The 24,369-nt window shown below is 44.9% G+C and overlaps 2 protein-coding genes across 17 annotated transcripts in view; one reads left to right on the top strand and one right to left on the bottom strand.

The window, feature by feature from the left end:
• The window catches only part of LRRFIP2 (LRR binding FLII interacting protein 2), a 107,185-nt gene extending 99,197 nt beyond the window's left edge, over positions 1 to 7,988 (top strand). For 12 of the 13 annotated variants that reach the window (XM_027587563.2, XM_027587562.2, XM_027587560.2 and 9 more), the window contains 4 exons: positions 4,019 to 4,139; positions 6,477 to 6,556; positions 7,141 to 7,245; positions 7,680 to 7,988. In XM_027587563.2, the coding sequence (XP_027443364.1) occupies positions 4,019 to 4,139; positions 6,477 to 6,556; positions 7,141 to 7,245; positions 7,680 to 7,790 (417 nt within the window). In that variant the 3' untranslated portion in view covers positions 7,791 to 7,988. The remainder of the gene's footprint in view (positions 1 to 4,018; positions 4,140 to 6,476; positions 6,557 to 7,140; positions 7,246 to 7,679) is intronic. The other variant, XM_027587572.1, reaches the window with a different exon arrangement.
• A 140-nt stretch (positions 7,989 to 8,128) lies between these two features.
• The window catches only part of MLH1 (mutL homolog 1), a 44,516-nt gene continuing 28,275 nt past the window's right edge, over positions 8,129 to 24,369 (bottom strand). For 3 of the 4 annotated variants that reach the window (XM_027587556.2, XM_027587557.2, XM_027587559.2), the window contains 6 exons: positions 19,088 to 19,196; positions 17,103 to 17,166; positions 12,123 to 12,287; positions 11,492 to 11,584; positions 11,088 to 11,201; positions 9,990 to 10,310 (listed from right to left, as the gene is read on the bottom strand). In XM_027587556.2, the coding sequence (XP_027443357.1) occupies positions 10,143 to 10,310; positions 11,088 to 11,201; positions 11,492 to 11,584; positions 12,123 to 12,287; positions 17,103 to 17,166; positions 19,088 to 19,196 (713 nt within the window). In that variant the 3' untranslated portion in view covers positions 9,990 to 10,142. Of the gene's footprint in view, positions 10,311 to 10,435; positions 10,488 to 11,087; positions 11,202 to 11,491; positions 11,585 to 12,122; positions 12,288 to 17,102; positions 17,167 to 19,087; positions 19,197 to 24,369 lie in introns of all 4 variants that reach the window. The other variant, XM_027587558.2, reaches the window with a different exon arrangement.

The raw sequence follows: 24,369 nt of genomic DNA, 5'->3' as shown, positions 1-24,369 counted from the left end.
AGGCTTTCCCCTGCCTGTGGTTCAAGTTGGATTCCCTTTTTGCAGTGCCTTAGGCCTTCCTCCTTTTTTATTTGTTCTCTTTTTGGTACACCCCCCAGTAACTTCCTGAGAAAAGGGTATATAGGCTGTAAATTTTTCTTAACTTTGGAGGCCTGAAAATGGCTTCATTTTACTCTATTACTTGATTAACAGTTTGGATATAGAATTCTTCATTGCAATCATTTTCTTTTTTTTTTTTTTAAGAAATTGCTTCATTGTCTCTGGCTTCCAGTATGGAAGCTAGCACGTTGAGGATTTCGAGGGCATTCTGATTTTTCATCTTTTGTATGTGACTCTTTACCCTCTCTGGTGGCTTATGTCGTACTTTCTCCTTCCTACTTGGAAGTTTCACAGTGATGTGGTTTGGGCCCCTGTCAATTCTAGGAATTCCTATCGTTCAATCCTGGGAAAATTTCTTGACTGGTTTTCCCCCTTCCCATATTCTGTTATCTCTTTTTGAAACTCCTATTCAGTCATGCAAATGTTGAATGAGATTCCACTCTTTAACAGGCTCTATTCCAGGCATTTGGCATATTTCTGTGAACAAATCAGTTAAATAATCCCTGCACTAGTAGACCTTACATTCTAGTGGGAGGAGACCAGACAATAAACAAGAGACGGAATGAATACGTAAGTTATATGGTATGTTCGAGGTCTGTGTGACTGCACTTACTGTACATTGAGTGGCCATAGGTGCAGGCGTGGGTGGGTGGAGTTGGATTTTACCCGGGAGTGTAATTGGGCAGAGGAGGTGAGGGCATGTGGAGGACAGTATTGATAATGATGACCGCAGAGATGAAGTGGGTAATGAGGCTAATGGGTAATCCAGGAAGATGTCAAGGCCCAGTGGAAAGAAGATGAGCAATATCAGTGGGATTGAAAGACTGGGATTTGGGTTCCTGAGAGAGGGAGCTGGAAAGACCAGGAGTAGAGGTTAGAGAGCAGATAATGGGACTGACTCATGGAGGGCCTGCACTTAATCGAGTGGGAGATCGAGTACGTGACTTTGGGAGAGTAGTGAGGGCAAGAAGAGAGAGACGTCAAGGTCCTTGGGAGAGGAGGTGTTCTGGAAACTGCCATCGGTTGTAGGAGAAATCCGCTACCTAGATGAATCTTGAAATTGCTCAGGCTATACTTGAGGGAGCACAAGTCAGGAGCTAAATGGTGAAGAAGGAGTGGGGCGAAGGTGAGGGGTGGTTGCTGTGTGGAATTGGGAGGGGAGGAGGTCAGGAAGCAGGAATTTCAGGGAGCACCGAGGGAGAATAGTTGGGCAACAGCACAAAAAGCAGGTCATGTGTTGTGTTCTCAGGCTCAGTGGTAGTAGGGCTCTGGGAGAAACCACCAGAAGGTCAGAGGGCTGCAAAGGGAACAGGCTTCTCAGGGGAGAGTGGGTTTCTGCTAATGCACTAGGTAAAGGGACCACTTAGAGAAGAAAATGAGGATGAGGGGAAATAGTAATCCAGAGTTTCAGGCATTGGGAAGGGTTAGGAGGTGCAGATGGGGGCGATGGCTGTACAGAGCCCTTTGGGGAAGAGTGTAGGAGGATGACTGTTTTTGAGATGGACATGATGATGGGGATAAAGAAAACTCAAGGCAGATGTTGAAAGGGTAGAGGTGTCTGGGAAGCATGGGTTTCCTCCCAGTGCAGAGCTCGCCCTTTCCCCAGTGGGGATGTGGCCCACTTGGTCCTAGTGCCCAGGCTTTCCCTTGACCACTGTTGATGGGGTCCCAGCTAGGGAAGCCCCCTTAACTCTGAGCATCACACTCACCCTTGACCCTCGATGATGAAGGGCGAAGGAGGCCTGGGGAGGTTTGGTCTTGGTCCCAGAGGCAGCTCCCCGCTGTAGTTCTGAGCTGATGTGCTCCCCAGATCTCTGCTGATAAAAGAGTTGTAGGCATTCGGGGAAACATGGCTCCGATTCCTGAAGGAAGGGGCAGTAGACCTCTGGGATCAGCTCTTTAACTTTTTTGTTTCTCTCCTGTTTGTCCATCCCTTTTGATCTCTTTTGCTCTACTTTTAAAAGATTTTCTCAACTCTGTCTTTGAATACTTCCATTGCGTTTGTGTTTCTGTAGTCATTTCCAGGATAGAGATATTTTCACTTACCTCAGAGCATATTTAGTTTGTCACTGTTCTCTGCTGTTTCCTTCCACATGCATAGTTTATTTCCTAACTGATGCTCTTCTGTGTGTATTTGTTTGGCCCTACGTTTCAGGGCGGGGTGGGGAGTACTAAAACGCTGATGGGCAGCTCTGAGCATAGGTAAGGCTGATGGGTCTGGGTGTTTTGTTGGGAAATTTTGACGTGGATATGTTGGTCTTTACTCTAGACTAGGCAGACAGTTCTACAGGGAGACATCCCCCAGTCCTCTTATGCGGAGAGCAGTCTTGCTGGCAGCATTCTGGGGACTGAGGCCAGACTGGGGGCCTCAGCATCAGTACGCGTCTATTCACCTGATCTTGTTCTCCGTGTATGCGGGGCTCCTGTCTCCATTGGGCCTTGTCTTTTCCCAACCCTGAGTCCCTTTGCATTTGATTCATTTTTCGTTTCTTCAGTTTGCAAATGAAAAAAACCCCACAGCTTTATTAAGGTGTAACTGGTGTAGAATAAGCTGCTTGTACATAAAGTGTACAAATAAATGTACCTACCATATTAGTTTCTGAGGACTGCCCTAACAAAGTACCACAAACTGGGTGACTTAGAGGAACAGAAGTTTCCTGTCTGCACAGTTTTGGAGATTAGCAAATGCCCAAGGTGGGGCGGCAGCAGTGTTGGTGCCCTCTGAGGCCTGTGAAGGGCAATCTGTCCCACCCTTCTCTTCTGGCTCCTGGTGGTTTGCTGGCAGTCTGTGGCATTCCTTGGCTTGTGAGGAGCATCTGTGCGTCTTCACATCTGTCTTCCTCTGTGCGTGTCTTTCTCTTTTCATCTGGCATTCTTTTCAGAAGGACACCAGTCAGATTGGATTAGGGGCCCCCACCCTATTCCAGCATGATCTCATCTCAACTTAACTAAATGCATCTTCAGTGACTCCATTTCCAAATAAGTTCACATCCTGAGGTACTGGGAGTTAGAACTTCAACATATGAATTTTACAAGGACATAACTCAACCCATAACAATACTCATGGAACCATGACCACAGTCAAAATGGTGAAAATACTCATAACCCCTCCGAAGTTTCGGTGTCCTTTGGTGTCCCTTCCTTCCTGAGCCTCCCTCTCCCCCCAACTCCAGGCAGCCACTGATGTGCTTTCTGTCGCTGTGGATTAGTTTCCATTTTGTGGCATTTTATATAATTGGAATTATATAGTATGTCCTCTTTTGTCTGGCATCTTCTACACAGCGTGCTTATTTTGAGACTCAGCCGTGTTGCACGTATCGGTAGTGCTTTCCCCTTTCTTGCTGGGTAGTAATTCCACTGTGTAGATGTGCCATAGTTTGTTTATCCTCCTGTTGATAGACATTTGGATTATTTCCAGTTTGGAGCTATTATGAATAAGCTACTATAAACATCCTTTATTTTGGGTAAAATAAGGTAGATCAACTGTAGCCGAACTCAAAAATATATTTCCAATTATTTCTGCATACAAAAGGTTTTCTAAATATTGAACCTAATATTTAAGTGTTAATATTTAATACTTAACTTACTATTTTAATTAAATTTACTTAATATTTAATTGACTTCAAGTTTTAAAATATTTAAGTTTCCTAAATATTTAACCTACAGTATTTACCCTAATTCTAAGACAAACCCTGACAAGATCTGCCATTCCACCAGCCTACACAGATGATAAAATAGGGCTGCTTTGATTGGGACACCTGGTCCTGGAACTTCACTCCTTCTGATGTTCCCAGTTTGTCGCTAGCATGTGGGCAGTGTGGCCCCGTGGTAGGCACTCAGGTTCTGGGCGGATGACTTGTGGGGCTGAGGACCCACCATGCCCTGTGGATCTCATGACGGCCTTCTCTTTCTGCTTCAGATCCGGAGGCTGAAGCTGCAGCTGGAGGAGGAGCGGCAGAAGTGCTCCCGGAGCGAGGGCTCGGCAGCTGACGTGGCGGGCCTGCACAACGGCTCCGACCTGCAGTTCATCGAGATGCAGAGTAGGTACCGTGGCCAGGCCAGGGCCACTCTGTGGGGAGGCTGTGTTCCAGGAGTGCAACTGCAGGCACGCTGCCGGTCTTGATGTGCATTTGTCTCGGGGAGCCAGGTTACAGAGATTGCTTAGTCCTCAGCGAGCCCAGATAGTAGTCCCGATCAGTGGTGCAGCTGGGTAGAGGCTTCTAGTAGCCTCTGCACTTCAGGGAATGGATTACAAGAGGACCGGGTTAACGCAGTGATTTCTAGAGACATTTTGGAAACGGTGTCCTCCTGGCACTGTCCTCTCCCACACCTGGGTAGTTCAACTGTCAGCTCCCATATAGCACCCTTCTTGATGAGATTTTTCTTGTGGAATCTATCTTGGATAGTGAAGGATATTATTGGAACTAACTCACACTAATGCTGAATAGTTTCAGAACTTTGCCAGAAGTTTTATTAACCAAATTAATCTTTATAGCTGGAATTTAAAACAAGGCCACAAAGTAAGCCATTCATGCAGTTTTTCTCCCTTTCTGTTTTTGACCCCATGTTGTTTTAAAATGCCTGCTGTGTTCACAGTAATCTCCATGGTCGGGGGAGGTCAGCAGCCATTCATATATAGCTAGACAATGTATCGTTTGTGGAGAGGGGAGACTTACTTTTTATTCAGTTTGAGTTGTGGCTTTTCTGATAATTTATTTTAAAATATCAGTTATTTCATGGCTTTTTCATCTAAATATTTTTGCATTAGGCTAAATAGAAAAGGCTTCTTGGATTAAGGCTTATTGATACTATTAATACTGGCTTTTGAGGTTAGTATCATGTCCTTTATTAGAGATCAGTTGGGACCCTCGTGACACTTCCTGTTGAATATTTTATTCTAGAAATACTTTGGTGTGGAGGATAGATGAAGATGGGTATTAGAAGCAGACTGACTAGCTGGGAGGCTGTGATGATCAGCTGGACCAGTACAGTGGCTGCCAACAGTCTTAGAGAGAGGGCAGGGGGTAGATTGGCCTAAAGCAGCAAAATCAAAAGGAGTCCCACTGAGGGAGGACAGGCATGCCTTACATGTGAATGCTCCTAGGGCAGGTGGGCGTTATGGAGCTGGTATCTGGGAAGGACCCAGAGTGACTGTAGAACGAGGTGGGCTCAGCGGGACCCAGTAGACAGGCCTGGCCAGCAAAGGAAGCCCGGGGACATAAGCATGGTGTGATTGAATGGAATTTCATAGCAAGCACGAAATGGCAAAGATGCAGGACTTACACTCTTGAAAACAGGAAGGAAAGGGAGGTTTACCATGAGAAGGAAGCAGCACATTGTGATAATTAGTAAGTGCTGGGATGAAGAATTAGCTAGATCCTGAAGCTTGTGTTTTAGAGTCCAGCAGTAGGAACTCTTGTCTCTCACTGCCAGAGGGGCCTTTGGGGTGAGAGTTTTATAGCCCCATTACTTTTCAGGTGACAGTAACTACCTGTGAGAAGAACCTCTCGCTCAAGATTATATAAGTAGTTGTAACCTCAGTGATGTAGAAAAGCAGAAAAGTTCTTAAGTTAGATAGCTTAGATTTGGTTTATCTCCTTTAGGCCTTATGATTCCTACCCTATAATCATTTCAGAATGATTTTTGTTAAATTTGGTTTGCTGGAAGGAGTTTTTTAACTTCTCATTTTAAATGACTTCTTAGGTCAGAAGTACAACTGATGATTTAGAAGTCTACCTATCATATTACCACAACATGTTACTGAAAAGCATTTCTTTGAGCAAATGTTTATTAAGCACATGCACAAAGCCCTTGGCGAGATACAGAGGTAGACTGAGGAAGGCAGAGCCAGGGCCCCTCTCCTCACGTACAGTGTTCAGAAAGCACGATTAGTGTTAGCAAAAACAGTGCCAATAAAACGCCACGGGGAAGGTGAAGTTACAGGGGACTAAGCAAGAGTCATGCTGGAGGGTGCTGAGGACTTCAGTCAGAGGCGGGGAGAGCAGGACCCTCAAGGTGTGGCAGCCAAAGGGAGCGCGGAAGGTGGGAAGGTGAGGAAAACTGGAGGCTCCTGGGGGAAGGGCAGCACCTAAGTTTGGCGGGGGCCACCGATGCACTTGATAGGGCTCCTTGCTCATCGGCCTCCCCCCACCATGGGGTAAAGAGTAAATTTTCTTCCACCTCCCTGGTCCAAGGGATGCTTGGATCAGGGGCTAGAGCTTCTTGCAGGAGAGCCGTTGTAGAGCCCAGGCTGCGGGAGGTGCTGTGGCTGCCACTTGCGCGTTTGCGCTCGGTCCCCTTCTGGGCTGCAGAGGCTGTCACTGCCTGAGGTCACACCTGCTCTCTGACAGGTGATTCACTATTCTCTTCTCTTCTAGGAGATGCCAATAGACAAATTAGTGAATACAAATTTAAGCTTTCAAAGGCAGAACAGGATATAACCACGTTGGAGCAGAATGTAAGTACTTCAGTGTGCTACCAAGTGATTTACACTCCCTTGGAAACTTCCTGCATCCGAGTGGCTAACTCCAGGAGTACCTGGCTTTTCTTTGGGCTGCCTCTGCAGTGGGGTCTCTATAAAAGCTCTCTATTAAAGTAGAAACGCCAGCAGAGAGAACCTGGCAGGTCACTTCAGCCTTCTGTTAGCTGTAAAAGTGCAGAAGACTGAAGCTATAATTCTGTTTTTTCCAGATTATTTCAAGAGACTTCAGGAAGACTGTAGTTTGAAAATCCCTTATTGTACATTTCAAAAAGTCTAAAAGCTTTTCCATTTAGTGAGTTTTGCCCTGCACTGTTACTTTGGCACTTAAACAGTATGTTCATCATAAACTTAACATGGGAAATCGGCTTGATAAGGACTCTCCAGCCTTATCCCTCTCCGGGGACATTTCTTGATCTATAAATAGGCGTCGGGTGCTGAGAGGCCCTCTGACTCACCGTGAGGGGATGACTTGGGATTTGTAATGACGCTGTGTTTCCATGTGGCTGCGAGAAAGGGGCCCCCGGTGGCCATTAGCAGAGGCTCGTGTTCTTTGTTGACAGATCAGCCGGCTGGAGGGCCAGGTGCTGAGGTATAAGACGGCCGCGGAGAACGCCGAGAAAGTGGAAGACGAACTGAAGGCGGAGAAGAGGAAGCTGCAGCGAGAGGTACCCGCTTTCGCATGCTCCCATTCCCACAAAGAACAGATCCTTTGCTGCCTGAGGAACTGAATCCTGGTTCAATCTTAAGGGACCCGCCGTGGAGTCTCTCACTCTTCGGTGTTGGTTTTCGACCTGCGGGGTGACTGCCATTTACTTTTAGGTTTCGGCCAGTTAGAGACTGAGAGGAAGGATAGGTTTCCCTTTTGTTGTGGAGCCGGTCTGTTCCCCCACCCGCCGGCTGTCCTTTCTGGGGTTGAGGCTCTGTGTCCCTGCTCGGTGCTGCCAGCTGGCGAAAGAGAGGCGAGGCTGCAGGGCACTGTGCGGGGGCGGGGGGGGGGGGGGAGTGCTTCCGTGTCGCAGGCAGGGGGCGGGGGCACGCTCAGGTGGCACTGGGTTTCGTGTGTGACGGTGTGAAGTGACTGCGCCCTCCCTGTCTGCAGTTACGAACGGCACTGGACAAGATTGAGGAGATGGAGATGACCAACAGCCACCTGGCCAAGCGGCTGGAGAAGATGAAGGCCAACAGAACAGCACTTCTGGCCCAGCAGTAGGAGGCCACCCTCCGGCCCGGGCGCCGCTTCTGGGCCCCCTCCAGGGGGACTGACTTTTTGTCCATTGACACAGACCCCCTTCAGTACTGTTTGAGTTTTGTCATTAAAATAGCCACCTTTGTATTTTATAATTTATGAGAGAATGAAACAGGTTTGAATCTTCATGAATGAACACTTTGGATTTCGTTTGTAGTTTGATTCTAGACTAAGAACTGGTCCATGCTGGGTTTTTTGTTTTTTTTTTTTAATTTCCATAATTTTAGAATCAAGTTTACTCACCATTTTCCCCCAGCTGCCTCAGTGACTGGGCACTCGGAGGCCTTGGCACAGGTTCCGGAGGACAGCGACTCTGTGAGTGCCCAATGAGGTAACTCGGCTGGAGACCTCGGAAAACACAAGTGCCTTCTCCATGGTGCAATTCAGCCTTCAGTCATCCCCAGCGGTCAAAAGACACTTACCCTTAATATCAGATGGCATTTATATTTTAGTGAAGAAACAAGTTCACAGGCGGGGAATATATGTTTCACTCAAATTTCTATGTTTGGAGGAAAAAGCCTTTTTTTGTAAAATATTTAAATTTATATAAGAAAATGTTAGAAAAAGATATGGGGAGTGTATATAAAACTTGCTTTATTGCATGTGGCCGGGAATGTCCAAAGCCTAACACTCTTAAAGTAAGAGTAGGGCCCTTCGTCTTCAATGTCAGCTGTGCTGTATCTCATGTAAAGTATCTCATCTGCTGCTCATCTGTGGAGTGACCCCTCAGACGAGCCCAGTGGGGGTGGGGACAGGCAGGGGGAGGTCGGCCTGAAGACTATTAAACGCACCCTCTTGCTGACCATGGCTGGCTGCTGACACAGTCATTTTTGTTGGGGGAGACTTTAAAACACCTCAAGGCAGCCACACACACCCCTGTTACCTTGCCCCTCTTCTCTCCTCCGCAAGAAGAATGATCTGGAATGTACAGCTTTTTAAGAACTTCAGTCAGTTTCATCTTTAAAGGCACCCAGTTCAAGGGGCTTTTATCATCGAGTGTGGCTACTCTGCAGGATTTGATTCTCTTTTGCCCTCAGAACCAAGGTGGTTTTATGGAGATGGTGGCTGTTATCTACAGAACAAATGCAAGGGGAAGTCTCATGAATTAAAGGCACATGAGATAAAGTTTAGACTTGAAGCTAGATGGTAAAGCTAACTTGAGTGTGAAAATCTCTACGAATTACCCCCTTCTTCAGAGCAATGAGCTTTGTAGTTGTATTTTATTTTTAAAATATGGAAACCGCTGTCCTGAATGGAGGGGATTTCCTATAAATTCTCTCTAGTCATAGTGGGTGCAATCACCTGTGCAGGAGCTGCGAGAGAGGGAGAGGGGGGCAAAGTTCTGTTCAGCCTGTACCCCGCTGGGCTCAGCAAGCCCCACTGCTGAGCCGCCCTGTTGTTGACTTTTTGGAAGTTCTACATGGTTGAACCTGACTTTGCCCCTTTTGTGGTACAACAAATTTGTCTCTTCTGTTGTCCCAGTCTCTTCCAAAGGGAATGGCTGTCTTCACTCGGTAGAGTTCCCTGTTCTTTCCCATGGAACGTTCTTCACTGAGTCTTGTGATCTGATTTTACCTCTGTACTGAAGGCGTTCGTCCTCCCCATGCTCACTGCACTTTTCTGTTAACGCAGGCTAGTGTTAAGGCAGCTTCTTGTAATGGTACCTACAGCTTAAGTGTGTATTTTTATGTCATTCTTCAGACAAGAATAACTAGAACGTAAGCTGGTAGGATTCAGATCCATTAACAAAGGGGGCTTAAAGAGCACACTAGTTACAAACTCCATCAGGACTGCTGTCCTCTTGAAAGTTTTTCTTTCATTACAGATTAATTAGCTTTGGTTACATAAGGTAGTAACAGCTTATCATTTCAGCCTTCTCCATACTCAGTGTCACCAGAGCCTCTTACACGTTCGGGACCTCTTTCCAAGGCAAGTGAACCAATGTAATTCATATCAACTGATATTAGAAATTTACTGGAGTACACAAAGAACCAAACCAGAGCAAGATCTATAAAATCTTCAAGGCCTTTTTAGAATTCTTATCAGATGCCCAGAGGGCTTTCAAACTGCTTTTGGATTCTTCAACACAATCAAGTATACTGTAGGTGAAAATGGATCTAGAAAACCTTTCAAGTGTAGTGAAATTAAATAAGAAATCATGTTAGGACACATCCGACAATTTATTTCTGGTCAATCCACCAAGCATGAAAGAGTGCTACTAGTTAGAGGGCAAACGGGAGTCTTCAACCCTAAGACCTATCCTCGTCAGGATGCAGTGCAAGAACCACACAGCCCAGAGTCCGCAAGTGATCGTGGTCAGCACCTCTCGAAGACTTTGTACAAATCAGGCAGGTTAGCAAGCTGTAGGATATTTCCATCTTCTGTGAAATGTTTAGGAGGCAGAAGGTGGGAGCGGAAGGCTTTATAAACAATGTGTTCCACAGTCCACTTCCAGGGGTTTGCAGAGGAGCCTGACACTTCGCTCTGGAAAAGACACGTTCGAGGTCACAAGCCTGCCTGTTCGCCCGGCTCACATCCCAGCATTTGTGGTTTCCTGGCTGACCTGTACTGGGCCTGGAAGTCTTGCTGATTACAATGGGCTGTTTTACCTGCTGCTGGTGAAACATCCTCTCTGGTCAGCCTCTCAGGGATCCTACAGCCCTCAAGGAGACAAGGGGAAAGGCAGGCAGAGACCTCCCATGGAAACTTTGTTTCCATTCAGGAGAACTGTTGATTGTAGCAGCATCTAACATAAGGTCTGATCCTGACTATGAGGTTCAGCCCACAATAGTAGGAAGTGTATTCACCCAGGCCCTTTCTGTGTACAGCTGATCTGTAAGAAGAGCTAGGGATCTGACCTTAGTACTGCCCTGTTTGCCTGGAAGAGCAGTGGTCAGATGTATAATGAGCCAAAGCTAAATGAGCGTGGGGAGACTGGGGCAGAACCTGAAGACTGGGGCTGCACACCTGAGGGCTAACGGTGGGAGACGAGAATTCGCTAGCCCTGGATCATCCACCAGCTCAGCCTCCCAGCTCTCACAGTGACGGCTTGTGTTTTCACATTTGACAGGTACTGAGATCATTCTAGAGGGATCTTCCAAACCAGCAGAAGGAAGTGAAATTCATGAATAAAAGCTGACCATTATGTTGAAACCTTATGTGCAGTGAAATCCTACAAATTCAGAGGTGGCAGGTTTCATTTGCTAAAGGTTGTGTGAGGCCCATCCCCATCCTGGGTGCTAATGTGCATCACCACAGTACCTGCTGGCCCGAGAGGGTTGACTCCTCAGATATATACTGCTTCCGAATGGAGTAAAACATAGCACATTCTTTACTAAGGCTTTCAAAACATTCCTTCTCTTCATCCCAGTTCACCTGGTCCAAAGAGAGAAATTAATACCTCAACATAGGTACTTGCTTTAACAAACATTTCATTTCCAAGTGGAGGTTACAGACTACTTAAAGCTTTTTTCATGTAATGTTTTCAGCATTAAATCTGTAAACCGGAACTGCCGAATACGGCTGGGGTAGGTGGGGTAAAGGGGGGCCTTCAACTGTTGTATCCTTTTCATCTCCATCATTCCATGTGAAGGTGTGGCCCCGTGCCGTCTCCCGCCAGCCCACACGCAGGTACCCACATACTTAGGAATGGCTTGACCACTTGCCTCCGTGGCGAGTCGAAGGATGAAGATAGGCAGACCCTCCAAAGGGGGCACATAGCTGTCGATGAGCAGGGGTAATCCAGTCAGGTTCCCTTCCTGCTTGTGCAGAAAAGGCCACGACAAGGGACAAGAAGTAAATTGTTAGAGTTTAATCTAGTTCCATTTCCCCAGTGCTCCCTCCAGGTCTTGTCCGCATGTCTGCACTCTGGGTGACCAGGTGGCTTGACTGGGCTGGGCACTGAGGGCAGGAGAGCAAAGTGCTTAAAAAGAGCTTTTTGTACAGAAAAACTTCTTGTTTCAATATGCTCACCAGCTAAAGAACACATCGAGATGGAAAGCCCCAAAGTTTAAGGGATAAGAGGAAGAAACAAGGAAAGCAAGTGGCCTGGCATCCTCTCATTCGCAGGGACTGTGGGATTCAGCTCTCTCTTGTTGGGGTACTTCACCCCGGGAACAGGAAGGGGCATGAATGGATGAGAAAGCAAACAGGGAGTGAGGATGTGAACGGATGTCACGTGCTGCATCTCACAGGGGCGGGCGGCCTTCTCCCTTCTCGTCCTGATCTCGGACCAACTACAGAACTTGACTCTTATCTGAGGAATGCAACAGAGGCATAAAAATGGCTGTCACACACCTCATCGATTTCCAAAGAGAAATAGTCTGCGAGCATCTCAGCCTTCTTCCTCAGAAACTCAACAATGTACTCGGCAAGTCCTTCTTTGGGACCATCTTCCTCCGTCCAGCCACTCTCAGGACTATCCAAGGCAAGCATGGCCAGGTCAAACAGCGGCGCTGGCTCCTAGAACAGAGGAGATGTCAACCGTGCATCCAAGTGAAGCCTGAATTCCTTCCCACAAAACCACCACAGGCACACCTCGGCGGTACTTGGGGTTTGGTTCCAGACTGCCACAGTAAAGAAGTAGCACAATACAGGGAGTCAAACGAATTTTTTGGTTTCCCAGTGCACATAAAAAAAAGTTACATTTACACACATATATCCTATCTATGAAGTGTGAAATAGGATTATGTCTAAAAAAACAATGTACATACCTTAACTAAAAAAAACCTAGTCAGCTGTAATCATCAAGACGGTATGATACTGGCACAAAAACTGACACATAGATCAATGGAACAGAATAGAGAGCCCAGAAATGAACCCTCAACTCTACAGTCAACTAATCTTCGACAAAGCAGGAAAGAATGTCCAGTGGAAAAAAGTCTCTTCAACAAATGGTGCTGGGAAAATTGGACAGCCACATGCAGAAGAATGAAACTGGACCATCTCCTTACACCAAAATAGACTCAAAATGGAAGAAAGACCTAAATGTGCGACAGGAATCCATCAAAATCCTAGAGGGAGAACACAGGCAGCAACCTCTGTGACCTCAGCCGCAGCAACTTCTTGCTAAACCCGTCTCCAGAACCAAGGGAAGCAAGGGCAAAAATGAACTATTGGGACTTCATCAAGATAAAAAGCTCTTGCACAGCAAAAGAAACAGTCAACAAAACCAAAAGTCAACCGACAGAATGGGAGAAGATACTTGCAAATGACGTATCAGATAAAAGGACTAGTATCCAAAATCTATAAAGAACTTCTTAAACTCAACACCCAAAGAACAAATGATCCAGTCAAGAAATGGGCAGAAGATATGAACAGACACTTCTCCAAAGAAGACATCCAAATGGCCAACAGACACATGAAAAAATGCTCAACATCACTCGGCATCGGGAATACATATCAAAACCACAATGAGATGCCACCTCACACCAGTCAGAATGGCTAAAATTAACAAGTCAGGAAACAACAGATGTTGGCAAGAATGCAGAGAAAGGGGAACCCTCCCACATTGTTGGTGGGGATGCAAACTAGTGCAGCCACTCCGGAAAACAGTACGGAGGTTCCTCAAAAGGTTGAAAATAGAGCTACCCTACGACCCAGCAATTGCACTACTCGGTATTTACCCCAAAGATACAAATGTAACGATCTGAAGGGGCACCTGCACCCCCAATGTTGATAGCAGCAACGTCCACAATTAGCCAAACTACGGAAAAAGAGCCCAGACGTCCATCGACAGATGAATGGATAGAGAAGATGTGGTATATGTATACAATGGAATATTATGCAGCCATCAAAAGGAATGAAATCTTGCCATTTGCAATGACGTGGATGGAACTGGAGGGTATTATGCTAAGTGAAATAAGTCAATCAGAAAGACAATTATCATATGATCTCACTAATATGTGGAATTTAAGAAGCAAGGCAGAGGATCACAGGGGAAGAGAGGAAAAAATGAAACAAGATGAAACCAGAGAGGGAGACAAACCATAAGAGACTCTTAATCATAGGAAGCAAACAGGGTTGCTGGGGGGAGGGGGGTGCTGGGATAAGGGGAGGGGGGTGGTGGGATGGGGTAACTGGGTGATGGACATTAAGGAGGGTATGTGTTGTAATGAGCACTGGGTGTTATGTAAGACTGATGAATCACAGACCTGTACCCCTGAAACAAATATACATTATATGTTAATTAATTGAATTTAAATTTAAAAAAAGTGAAAAAAGAAAATGTGTGCTTCTGGAAAAAAAAATTATTGCTAAAAAATGCTAACCATCTGAGCTTACAGTGAATTATAATCACTGATCACAGTTTGTATTATACACAAATACAATAATAAAAAAGTTTGAAATACTGCCACAACTACCAAAATGTGACACAGAGACAGGAAGTGAGCAAACGCTGTTGGAAAGCTGGCGCCAACAGACTTGCTCACTGTGGGGTTGCCGCAGACCTTGAATTTGTAGAAATGCAAGGTCTGTGACGCGCAGGGAAGCACAGACTAAAACGAGGTGTGCTTGTGTGAAAGCCACAAAGCCATGATCCTGACAGCAGCTGAGAAACCCCAAAGCTAACACTCACTCGAGCCCATCTCCCACAAAGGAAACACCTGAAAATCCATAAGAAAACCTCTTCCCCCTCCTTCCCGGTGGCCATTTCAGCAGAGAGGATGTGCCAGCCTGCTGAGCAGGTGGGAGGGGGAGGCTGGGTGGAGGCACTGCCCTCCCGTGGAGCTGCAAGTCTTCCACTGCCTCACTGAGAAGGAAGCCAGGGGAGGGGAGAAGTTCAGTGACCTCTCAGCTAAGTCATCTGATTAGGAAGAAGACTGAAATACATGGTTAAAAGTAAGATGCCTCAATTTTCTTCCATTTCTCCCCTTCTGATGTTACTATGGTCATTCATTTTACATGTTATAAACCCACAGAACACTGTTCCTATTTTTTTATAATAGAGGAGTCAATGAAAGGACCCGACAATCTAAATGTTAATGCACTTGGTACCAGAACTTTAAAATCTATGAAGGATCAAACTAATGGAACTGGTAAAGAGAAAAAGACAAATCTGCAATTACAGTCAGAGGTTTCAATATCACCCTTTTTAAAAAATAAACTGGAACAAGTAGAAAGTCAGGATATAGAAGATCTGAGCATCACTGTCAACTTGCTATTCCTGCCACTCAGAACACTGCACGCAAGCAGACCAGAATACACATTTGTTTCAAGTGTGTGTGGGTCATTTAGCAGCACCAACCATACTCTTAGTGATTTCTAATTCAGGAACAGGTATCAGGAAAATCTCCAAGTAACTGGAAACAACACACTTCTCAATAACCTGTGGGTCAAAGAAGAAATCAAAAAGGAAATAAACTATTTTGTCCTGGATGAAAATGAAAACATCAAAATTTGTGGGAAGCTGCTAGAGCAGCACTGAGGGGAAATTTATTAGCACTTAACACCTATATTATAAAAGGATGATGTCCAATCAGTGACCTCAGCTTCTACCTTAATAAATTTGAAACAGAAGAGCAAATTTAACCCAAAATAAGTAGAAAGGAAGTAATAAAGATCAGAGTAAATTATCAGTGGAAGAGAAAACAGAAAAACACCAGAAAAATCAATGAAACCAAAAGTCAGTTCTTTGAGATCAATGAAAATTGGTAAACTTCTAATCAGACTGATTAGGTTAAGAGAGGATACACATCGCCAATATTAGGAATGAGAGAGGATCTACTTATTAAAAGAATTATGAAAAATACTATGGACAACTTCATGCCAATAAATTCAAAAACTTCAATGGACAAATTCCTTGAAAGGAACAAAAACCAAAGCTCTGTCAAGAAGAAAAAATCTGAATAGTTATCTAGGAAAGAAACTGAATTTGTAGCTAAAAACCTTCCTTTGAGGAAATCTGCAGGCCCAGATGGCTTCACTCACTGTTGAATTCTACCAGACATTTAAGGAATAAACCCCAATTCTATACAGACTCAGATGATGGAAAAGGAGGGGATAGCTTCCAACTCATTTTATGAAACCAGCGTTAATGCTGATACCAAAACCAAAGACTACAAGAAAAATAAAAACCAGTATCAATTCACGAACATATATGTAGCAATTGTAAACAAAATTCTGGCAAATCAATTTCAATAATATATAAAAAGAGTAACATATCACGTACAAGCACGGTTCATCCCAGGAATGCAAGACTGGTTTTTAACATGAAAATCAATGTAATTCATTATATTAAGAAATTAAAAAAGAATACCATGCAATTATCTTAACAGACGCAGAAAAGGCATTTGAAAAAATTCAATATCCATTCCTGAATAAAAACAAATGTAAGCAAACAAGGAACAGAAGGGAACTTCCTCAACCTAATAAAGGACATCTCATCTCTACCTACGGCAAAAAGCATACTTACTTTCAAAAGACTGAATGTGTTTCCCTGTATCAGCAACAAGAGAAGGATTTCCATTCTCACCACTTCTATTCAACATTGTACTAAGGGTCTAGTCAGTGCAATCAGACAAGAAAAAGAAAGAAAAGCCATCCAGATTGGATAGGAAAAATAAAACTGCCTTTATTGCCATGATCATTCATGCAGAAACTGATGGAAATCTGTAAGAAAACTAGTAGCACTACTAAGTGAGTTTGGCAAGGTTGCAAGGTACAAGATCAGTGTACATAATAAACACTTGTGTTTCCACTGGACAATTTTTAAAATCCCATTAGCGTCAAAAAATGTGGGATATTAAGGGATAAATCTAACAAAAGATTTCCTCCCCAAATTGCTCTGTAGATTCAGGACAATCCCAATAAAAATCCCAGTAGGCTTTTCTGTAGCGTTATGTCAGCTGTACAAAGATAATATGAAACTACATAGATAAGTAGTCTGATTTTAATTCTAAATTAAAATTAAGCATTGAAAAGGTCCTGGAAGAAATGACCTAATACTGTCAGCTGGGGTTGGTTGTGTTTGGGTCATAGGCTTTAGAGAATGTTTATTTCTATTTTTATCTCTTTACAAGTTTTCTTAGATATGTATTAACCAATATCATACTAAAACTTTGTTTAAGCTGACTACCAAATGACTGTTCTGCTTTGTATAAAACCGTGTTATAACTAAAGATACTTCCATACACAAATCATACAATACAGAAGCTGTCCTAGGCATATTTGGAAAAACCTAATATACTGCAAATCAGACATTAGGGTAGAGCTATTATTTTCAGAAATGACCAATTGTTGGAAGTTTCAGAAGTGAGAAGCAGGAAGCAAACTTACCGACAGCCTCAGAACACCGAAATTGGCAAAATCGTAAATGAGTATCTGGTAGAACAGTTCTTCACTGAAAATAAAAATGAAGTGACTTTAAGGAAATGCTGAATCCATGCCTGAGAGTCAAGCAGTCAGGACAAATGGGAGAAAGAACTCCTGCAACATGGATGGGACATGCTGTGGAGCCTTCCTGACAGTCTATGAGACTCCTTCTCCTCTAAGGAGCTGGGACCCGCTGCATGCTCCAGCTAGGACTCTGGCTGGCGGGCCTCTGCACGTGGCTTAGAGCACTAAGACTAAGTCTCTAAGTCACTCAGGCTCTGTCCCCACCCCCTGGTGCTGTAAAAGGCTGTTGAACGCCCTGTAGGTGAAATGTAAGAAATTTTTGTTTGCTTACTTTTTCCCCACTTACAACGAATCCTCCTACAAGTCACCTTTTCTTTTCTTTTTTTTTTTTACAACTCACCATTAAAAATAGTATGGAGTGTATAGGGAGGGCAGGAAACGATAAATAATCACAAGTAGATACAAGGCAGAATTAGACCACCCGGGTGTTTGGTGTAGGATGATGCACTGTCTGGCAACACTCCAAAAGCAGCTGTCAGGTGTACAATACACTGACCTCCTTACATAACACGGTGCTGAAATAAATGGTACTTTATAGTTCTTAAGCAATCTGAACCATATAGGTCTGTTTAAAGACTTCTCATTATCAAAGTAGACAAGGCATCTGCTACACCTGCATTACAAGGGGGAAACTGAGGCACCCAGCGAATACCTGACTTGTCCCGAGTCAGAGTTAATAAGGTGGAAAGGAAGGAGCTGAATCCAGATTCTGCACTCTGAACCTGGTTCTCAATCTGTTTCTTTTACCTTCTCACTGGGAAACCATTCACATTTATTAATAGCTGAAATTCTTGGACTGGCCTGGCTTTCTGTTTGTAAAATGAAAGAACCTGAACACAATGTGATCTGGAGCCTTGGAAATGTACTTACAGGCGCTGGAAAAAAAAGAACAAGGGCAGCAGAATTCCCAACACATTCTTAAGAGACAGCCCACTGCACAAGCCAAAGGATTCTCAAAGCAGAGACAAGGGATCTCGAACAGAGCTGCACGAAAAGGGCCCAAAAGGGGTGAGTTCTGAATACCCAAAGAGGTATGTGTGCCAGCAGTCAGCTCTGGGCTGGGCAGTTTCTGGGTGAGGGAGGAAAGCAGTTCTTATCTTGTGCACCACCCCCAAGCAACGTATGGTGGCTGCCTTGCTGCACGGGCTCGAGAAGCACTGCAAGGCGACAGCAGGGCTTGGTGGGAAAGGGCCCCCACAGTGGCCAGGTGATGTCTAGTAGATGCAGGGTGGCAGCACCCTCCCATCTGTGCCACCTAATTGAGAACAAATTTGATACAGGTTCTAGACTCACTAGGAGCTCATCCACGAAAGCCTCTGAGAACAATCAATAGAAAGGTCACTGGCTACGTACTGGGCAAATGGCACAGCTTGTCAACCCCACTGGCTCATGTGATGGCGAGAGTAAGCCTTGGTGACATTCCCTAAGGAGGAAAGGGGGCATCGGGTCTTTTTGTCTCTTGCATCCCACAGTACCCCGCTGCACACAGCAGATGCTAGAATTCTCTACTGGCACTAAGCCCTTGACACTTGGTTCAACTACATTGGTCAACATTTACTGAGGACCAAGAACCTGCCAAACATCAGGCTTCTCATGTCATTTCTTATGCTCACAAAACCCTGTAAGTTAAGTAGTAATTTCCAAATTTGCAGATGAGACATCTGAGACGCAGTTTAGGAAAGTATCTTGTCCACCGTGACATAAACGGTAAATTGTTGGGTCTGGACTGGAAACCATCTCTGTCTGTCTCCAAAAGCCAGGAACCTTTCCAAACAGCTCATGCCGCTGTCCCTGGCTTTTTGCACTTGCATCTCCAGGACCATTCTTGTAGCGGTCCTGCTTGTGTCATGCACTCACTCGTTTACCTCAGTTTGGTGGTGTTGAGAAGGTACAACTTGGTCTGATGCTGCACCAAGGCCCACTGTGGATTCACGCAGCCTACAAAGGAGTGGTTATGCAGCATCTCCCGGAGTGCTGGAAAAGAAAGCGCAGGTCAGGAACGGCATCCCAAAGCGCCAAGCACCAGAGCTAGAGACCACAGATGAGCAACGATGCCTGCAATGTACCTCTTGCAGCAAACACACACAAATGAGGAATAGATTATAACTAATCTTTCAAAATGCAACAAAAACATTGCCCAAAGGTAAAGGAGAACTTGGCCCGCAGATCACACCCTGAGGCAATGCAGGAAGCCAGAGAAGTACTGCGAGCTCGGAAGCCAGCTTCACCCAAAGACACCAGAGGAACCTCGGGAATCATGAGTGCTAGTTTTCGCCGGCTCTCAGGTACGGGGAAAGAAAAACAAAAAGGTAGGAATGATTTGAAACGGGGAGTCTAACAGGAGGCCACTTCCCCAGCACGTGAAGCTGAGACACCAAGGGCCACACCCTCAGGCAAAAGAAAAGAAATCCTGCCATGTCCCGGGCCCCAGGGCAGGGAGCCCAAATGCCCACCCATCTCAAGCCTGGGTGTTGGGGCTGAGAAAAAAATCATAACCCCGAGAATCTGGAACCACCAGCTGGTCCTCACATGTTTTTGCAGCAAGACTCACGCTAAGCACTGCCTTGTATGGAGATTTTAATTTAACGTTGATTCCAGGGCTGACTGATCCTCCAGGTCCCTGATAGAATCAAATGCAAATTCTCTGTGGAGAAATTCAGTTTCAGTCCAGGCTTCAAATTATCCCCCACAGATACAACACCAGTAGCTAGCAGTCAAAAAATTACAAAACACACAAAGAATGCACCAAGAATTAGAATCCAGAAGAAACCACACGACCTCTGCAAAGGTTCAGAGACTGGAAATACCAGCAGAGAAGAGAAAATAAGTATGTTCAGCATGCTTCAGAGGGATTAAACAATGAATGAGCAGCAGGAGACTATCAGAAATGATCAAGATCTCCAAAAAATCCAAATTTCTAAAAATGAAAAATATAGTAATTGAAATTAAAACTCAAGACCGACTTCACAACAGATGAGACAAAGTTGCCAAGATAATAACTGGTAGGTAGATCTGAAGAAATTATCCAGAATGCAGCGCGGAGAGACAAAGAGAGGAAAACTATGGAAGCAGCTTATGCAACATGGAGGATAATAAATATATATAACTCAAGTTCCAGAAGGGAGAGAGGGCAGGGGGGAGATGATATTTACAGACTTTGAAGCCAAAAATATCTGAGACTATCCCAGAAATGATGGAAGACACCAAACCTCAGTTCTAGGAAGCCCAACAAAACCCACACTTGGCACACAGAGATACTGGACATTAAAGAAAAGAGATCTTAAAGGCACTCAGAGACAAAAGAGAGATTCCCCACAACGTAATAAAATATAAGACTGATAGCTGGATTTTCAACAGTAATAGTGGAAGCGAAAAAATGACAGAACAACACCTTTGATACATTAAGAAAAACTGTCAATCCGGAATTTTAAACCCAGCAAAAAACACTTTTCAAAATGATGATGAATTAGACAAAACAAAACTCAGTCGGCCACCCAAGACCCCACTAAATGATATGCTTCAGGCAGACCATGAACAATCCAAGGGAAAGAATTATGAGCAAATAATATTCGCTAAATCCAAACAAGCAGACAATAACAATGTATTATGGACGAATCTGATATCTACATGAAAACCCTGACTCTAACACCATACACCAAAGACGAACTCCAGGAGGACTAGGGCTTTATGTATAAGCATTTTAGGAGACAGTATAAGAATATGTCTTTAATTATCCCAGAGTTGGGAAGCATTTCCTAAATAAGATTTTAAGAAGCCAGTCTAAAGAACAACTCACAAAATCTGCCTATGTTAAATCTAAGAATTTCTGTTCATGAAACAAGTATTTGTTTAAAAAAAGAAGAAGAAGAAAATGGGTAAGTCCTAAATTGGGGGAAGATGTTTTCACGTAACTGATTATTATCTGGAATATATGAAGAACCCCTCGAATCAGTTCAAAAAGACCAAAAACCCACAGAAAAATGGGCAAAAAACTATAGAAAAGGCACTTACCGGAAGGGGAGATATCCTTAAGTTCAGAGTAATCAGGGAGATGCGAATAAAACCACCATTAGCTACCATTTCACGAACACCAAACTGGCAAAAAGTCTGACAAGGTCAAATGTTGGAGAGGAAGCAGAACAAATGCAGCTTCCGTACACTGTTGGTGGGACCAACCATGGGTATATTTATCTGACCCCTTTGAAAAACAGTTTATCATTTTATGACCCAGCAGCAGCTCTGCTGAGTGTATACCCATAGCCGAGCTTCCCAACTAGTGTGCCAAGCTCTTGAATCTCTCATGGCCAGGAGCGGGACGGGGTACGAGGAGGCAGGGATGAGGCCATATGAATCCCAATGTCCTTCAACAGCAGAATGAACAACCAAGTCACCAAGTGGAATCTATTACACAGAAAAGTGTAATAGATTCAACAGCAGAATGAACAACCAAGTCACCAAGTGGAATCTATTACACAGAAAAAGCAAACCAGAGCTATATGTAGTAAGATGGATGAATTCTAGGAACAGAATGTGCGTGTATGTGTGTTTTCATATATATATTACACACACACACACCCCAAAAAAAAAAACCCCTTATAATACGATTCCATTTATGTAAAATTTAAAACTTGCAAACTGAACAAATTTTTTAGGGCTACAAATATGGGTGGTAAAACTATATTGAAAAGAAATAACAATCATAAAATTTAAGATAGTGGTTACCTCTAAGGGAGAAGGGAAGGGGACAGTTTAGGGAAGAAGCACCTGAGAGCTTCAAAGGGGATGAAACCCACAATGCTCTATCTCTTAAACAGGTGTTCACGTGTTTTCTTGTGTAGATCCTATGTATATATTTTATAAATTTGATTTTTGATTTACGAATACATCTGTGTGTGTGTGTATGCGTGTGTAAGTAAAAATACCACCACCATAAAGGGGGGTAGGGGAAGAGGGTCTGGGGACCACAGGGAAGGGTCCGTATACCACGTTTTCACTATACTTTTCTTTTTTAGCTTGGGCACCACAAATGAATTCTCACACTGTTACATAAGTTCTGTAACACTCTCTGTCCCCTCAACCCCCAATAAAAAGAGACTTATTTTCTTCATTTTTAGAATGAAGTGTTCCCCTCTGTTCCCACTGGAAACTCAATGTCTCTACAGGATGTACTGCGTAGGCGGAAAATGATTATTTTAAAAGCTGGAGAACATCGAATAATCTTGAATAATGAGGCACTGGAGGAAAGAGAAAGCAGTGTAATCCACTAAAAAAAGGGTCAGAGATTTTTCCATACGAATTTTTCATGGAACCCTCTGACGCATCCTAGCTACCGAGGTGCGGCCTTGCCAGCCTGGGCAGGGAAGGGAGTAAGCGGCTGCCGGCTTGGCCTGGGGCTTCCAGAGTCACTCCTTCAGCCAGGCAGGCCTTTTCTTCCCTGGGCTTCCTGAGGCTACTTGGACCTCCTTCACGACTTCTTATCAGGACCCAAGGGCCTCTGTTTCATCTGTCTTCTAACTATCTCCACAGCATCAGAAGTCTGTGGGCATTTCCCTGCCATTCTGCCAGCAGCAAAATGGACAAGATCCTTCTGGCTTCAATGCCAAACCACACAGCTGAGTTCTCAATGGAGGCCCTGGTCTTACTCAGGAGCGAGGAAAGCCAAACCCGAAGGAAGTGCGACGGGTCCTCTAGTTCTTCATGGCCATGTGCAGAGCAGGAGCTTGGCACCGTGCCGGACGGCCTTGCAGAAGCCCCTGGGTGCACAGCCTCTGGCGGCTGTCGGGAGATGATCTGAAGCCCTCCCCGGCAGGTCTCACCCTGGGCTTGGCTGATGTGGCCTTCTACCTCTGTTACAGAATATCTTTCATTTTACCTGATGTTGTAGCCACTTATTTACTCAACACTCCCCACACCACCACGGTATCCTGTACGGCAGGGGTCAAGGCTCATTCACCTCCCCCTCTGCTTTGGGCCCCGGCACCAGGCATTCTGTGCAGAGAACATACTTGACAAATGTCTGCCAAGCTGATTTCATGTACCAAAGGAAACGATCACCTGGGAACAAGCCATATGAAAGTATGAACACTGACACCCAGGACCGTTTGCCAAAGACCAAGAAAATAAAGTAAAACAGTGGGTAAAATGTTAAACACATTCACATTCAAACGATAGCAAAAAAATTACAACATTCCTTGTCCTCATTAATTAACAGATCCAGGCGCCTGGGTGGCTCAGTCGTTAAGCGTCTGCCTTCGGCTCAGGTCATGATCCCGGGGTCCTGGGATCGAGTCCCACATTGGGCTCCCTGCTCGGCAGGAAGCCTGCTTCTCCCTCTCCCACTCCCCCTGCTTGTGTTCCTGCTCTCACTCTCTCTCTCTCTGTCAAATTAATAAATAAAATCTAAAAAAAAAAAAAAAAAATTAATAGATCCAAAGTTTGGGACTCGCACGTAAATTCAGTCATTACTAATCTGAGATGAGCCGAATTCCGTGGAACTGAGTGGATACTGGGCCAAAAACTACTCTCATTTGCTGATCAGTGTGCCCACCAAGGCTGCGGAAATCCAGCAGACTCAAGAGAGCTGCCTGATTGAGTGTCCGACTTTGACATCCTTTAGAAGAAAGATTCACCTCTCAGGCGACTCCTCTCAATCACGTACACGCTGTATCAGCAAATATCTGAGTCCACCTGCCAGGCACTCTGCGGACAGCAAGGGTGACGCAGTGTGTGCGACAGACACGGTCCCCGCACAGACGATACACTGATCGAATAGTCACACAAATGAGCACAATGAGGAACTTCGGTACAAGGAGAGCACCCCTTACTTCTCTCCTGGGCTAGGGGCATGGCTAGCCCCTGTGTGGGAACAGCCGGGCTGTTGGAGTGCTAAGGCAAGTGGCCTTCCTCATCAAATTGGAGCTTCAGGGCAATCCTGTACAGCCTTCACCTTGAGGACAAGCAGCTTGCCCCACCTGGGGCCTCAGGCCTAAAACACATGCCAGGGGGCAGGACCCAAGGCCCCTCCCGTCAGACAGAGGCCCAAGCTTACGACGCATGCGTGCGGTATCCCGGCTGATCATCACCAGGGCCCTGTAAAGGCTGTAGCAGTGCTATTGTGCTGTGGAGCAGGAAGACGATGCCCCGAAAA

Source organism: Zalophus californianus, chromosome 1, assembly GCF_009762305.2.
Source record: "Zalophus californianus isolate mZalCal1 chromosome 1, mZalCal1.pri.v2, whole genome shotgun sequence".
Classification (NCBI taxonomy): Eukaryota; Metazoa; Chordata; class Mammalia; order Carnivora; family Otariidae; genus Zalophus; species Zalophus californianus.
The sequence above is the reverse complement of the archived record's forward strand: the minus strand, read 5'-3'. Positions and strand labels throughout refer to the sequence as shown.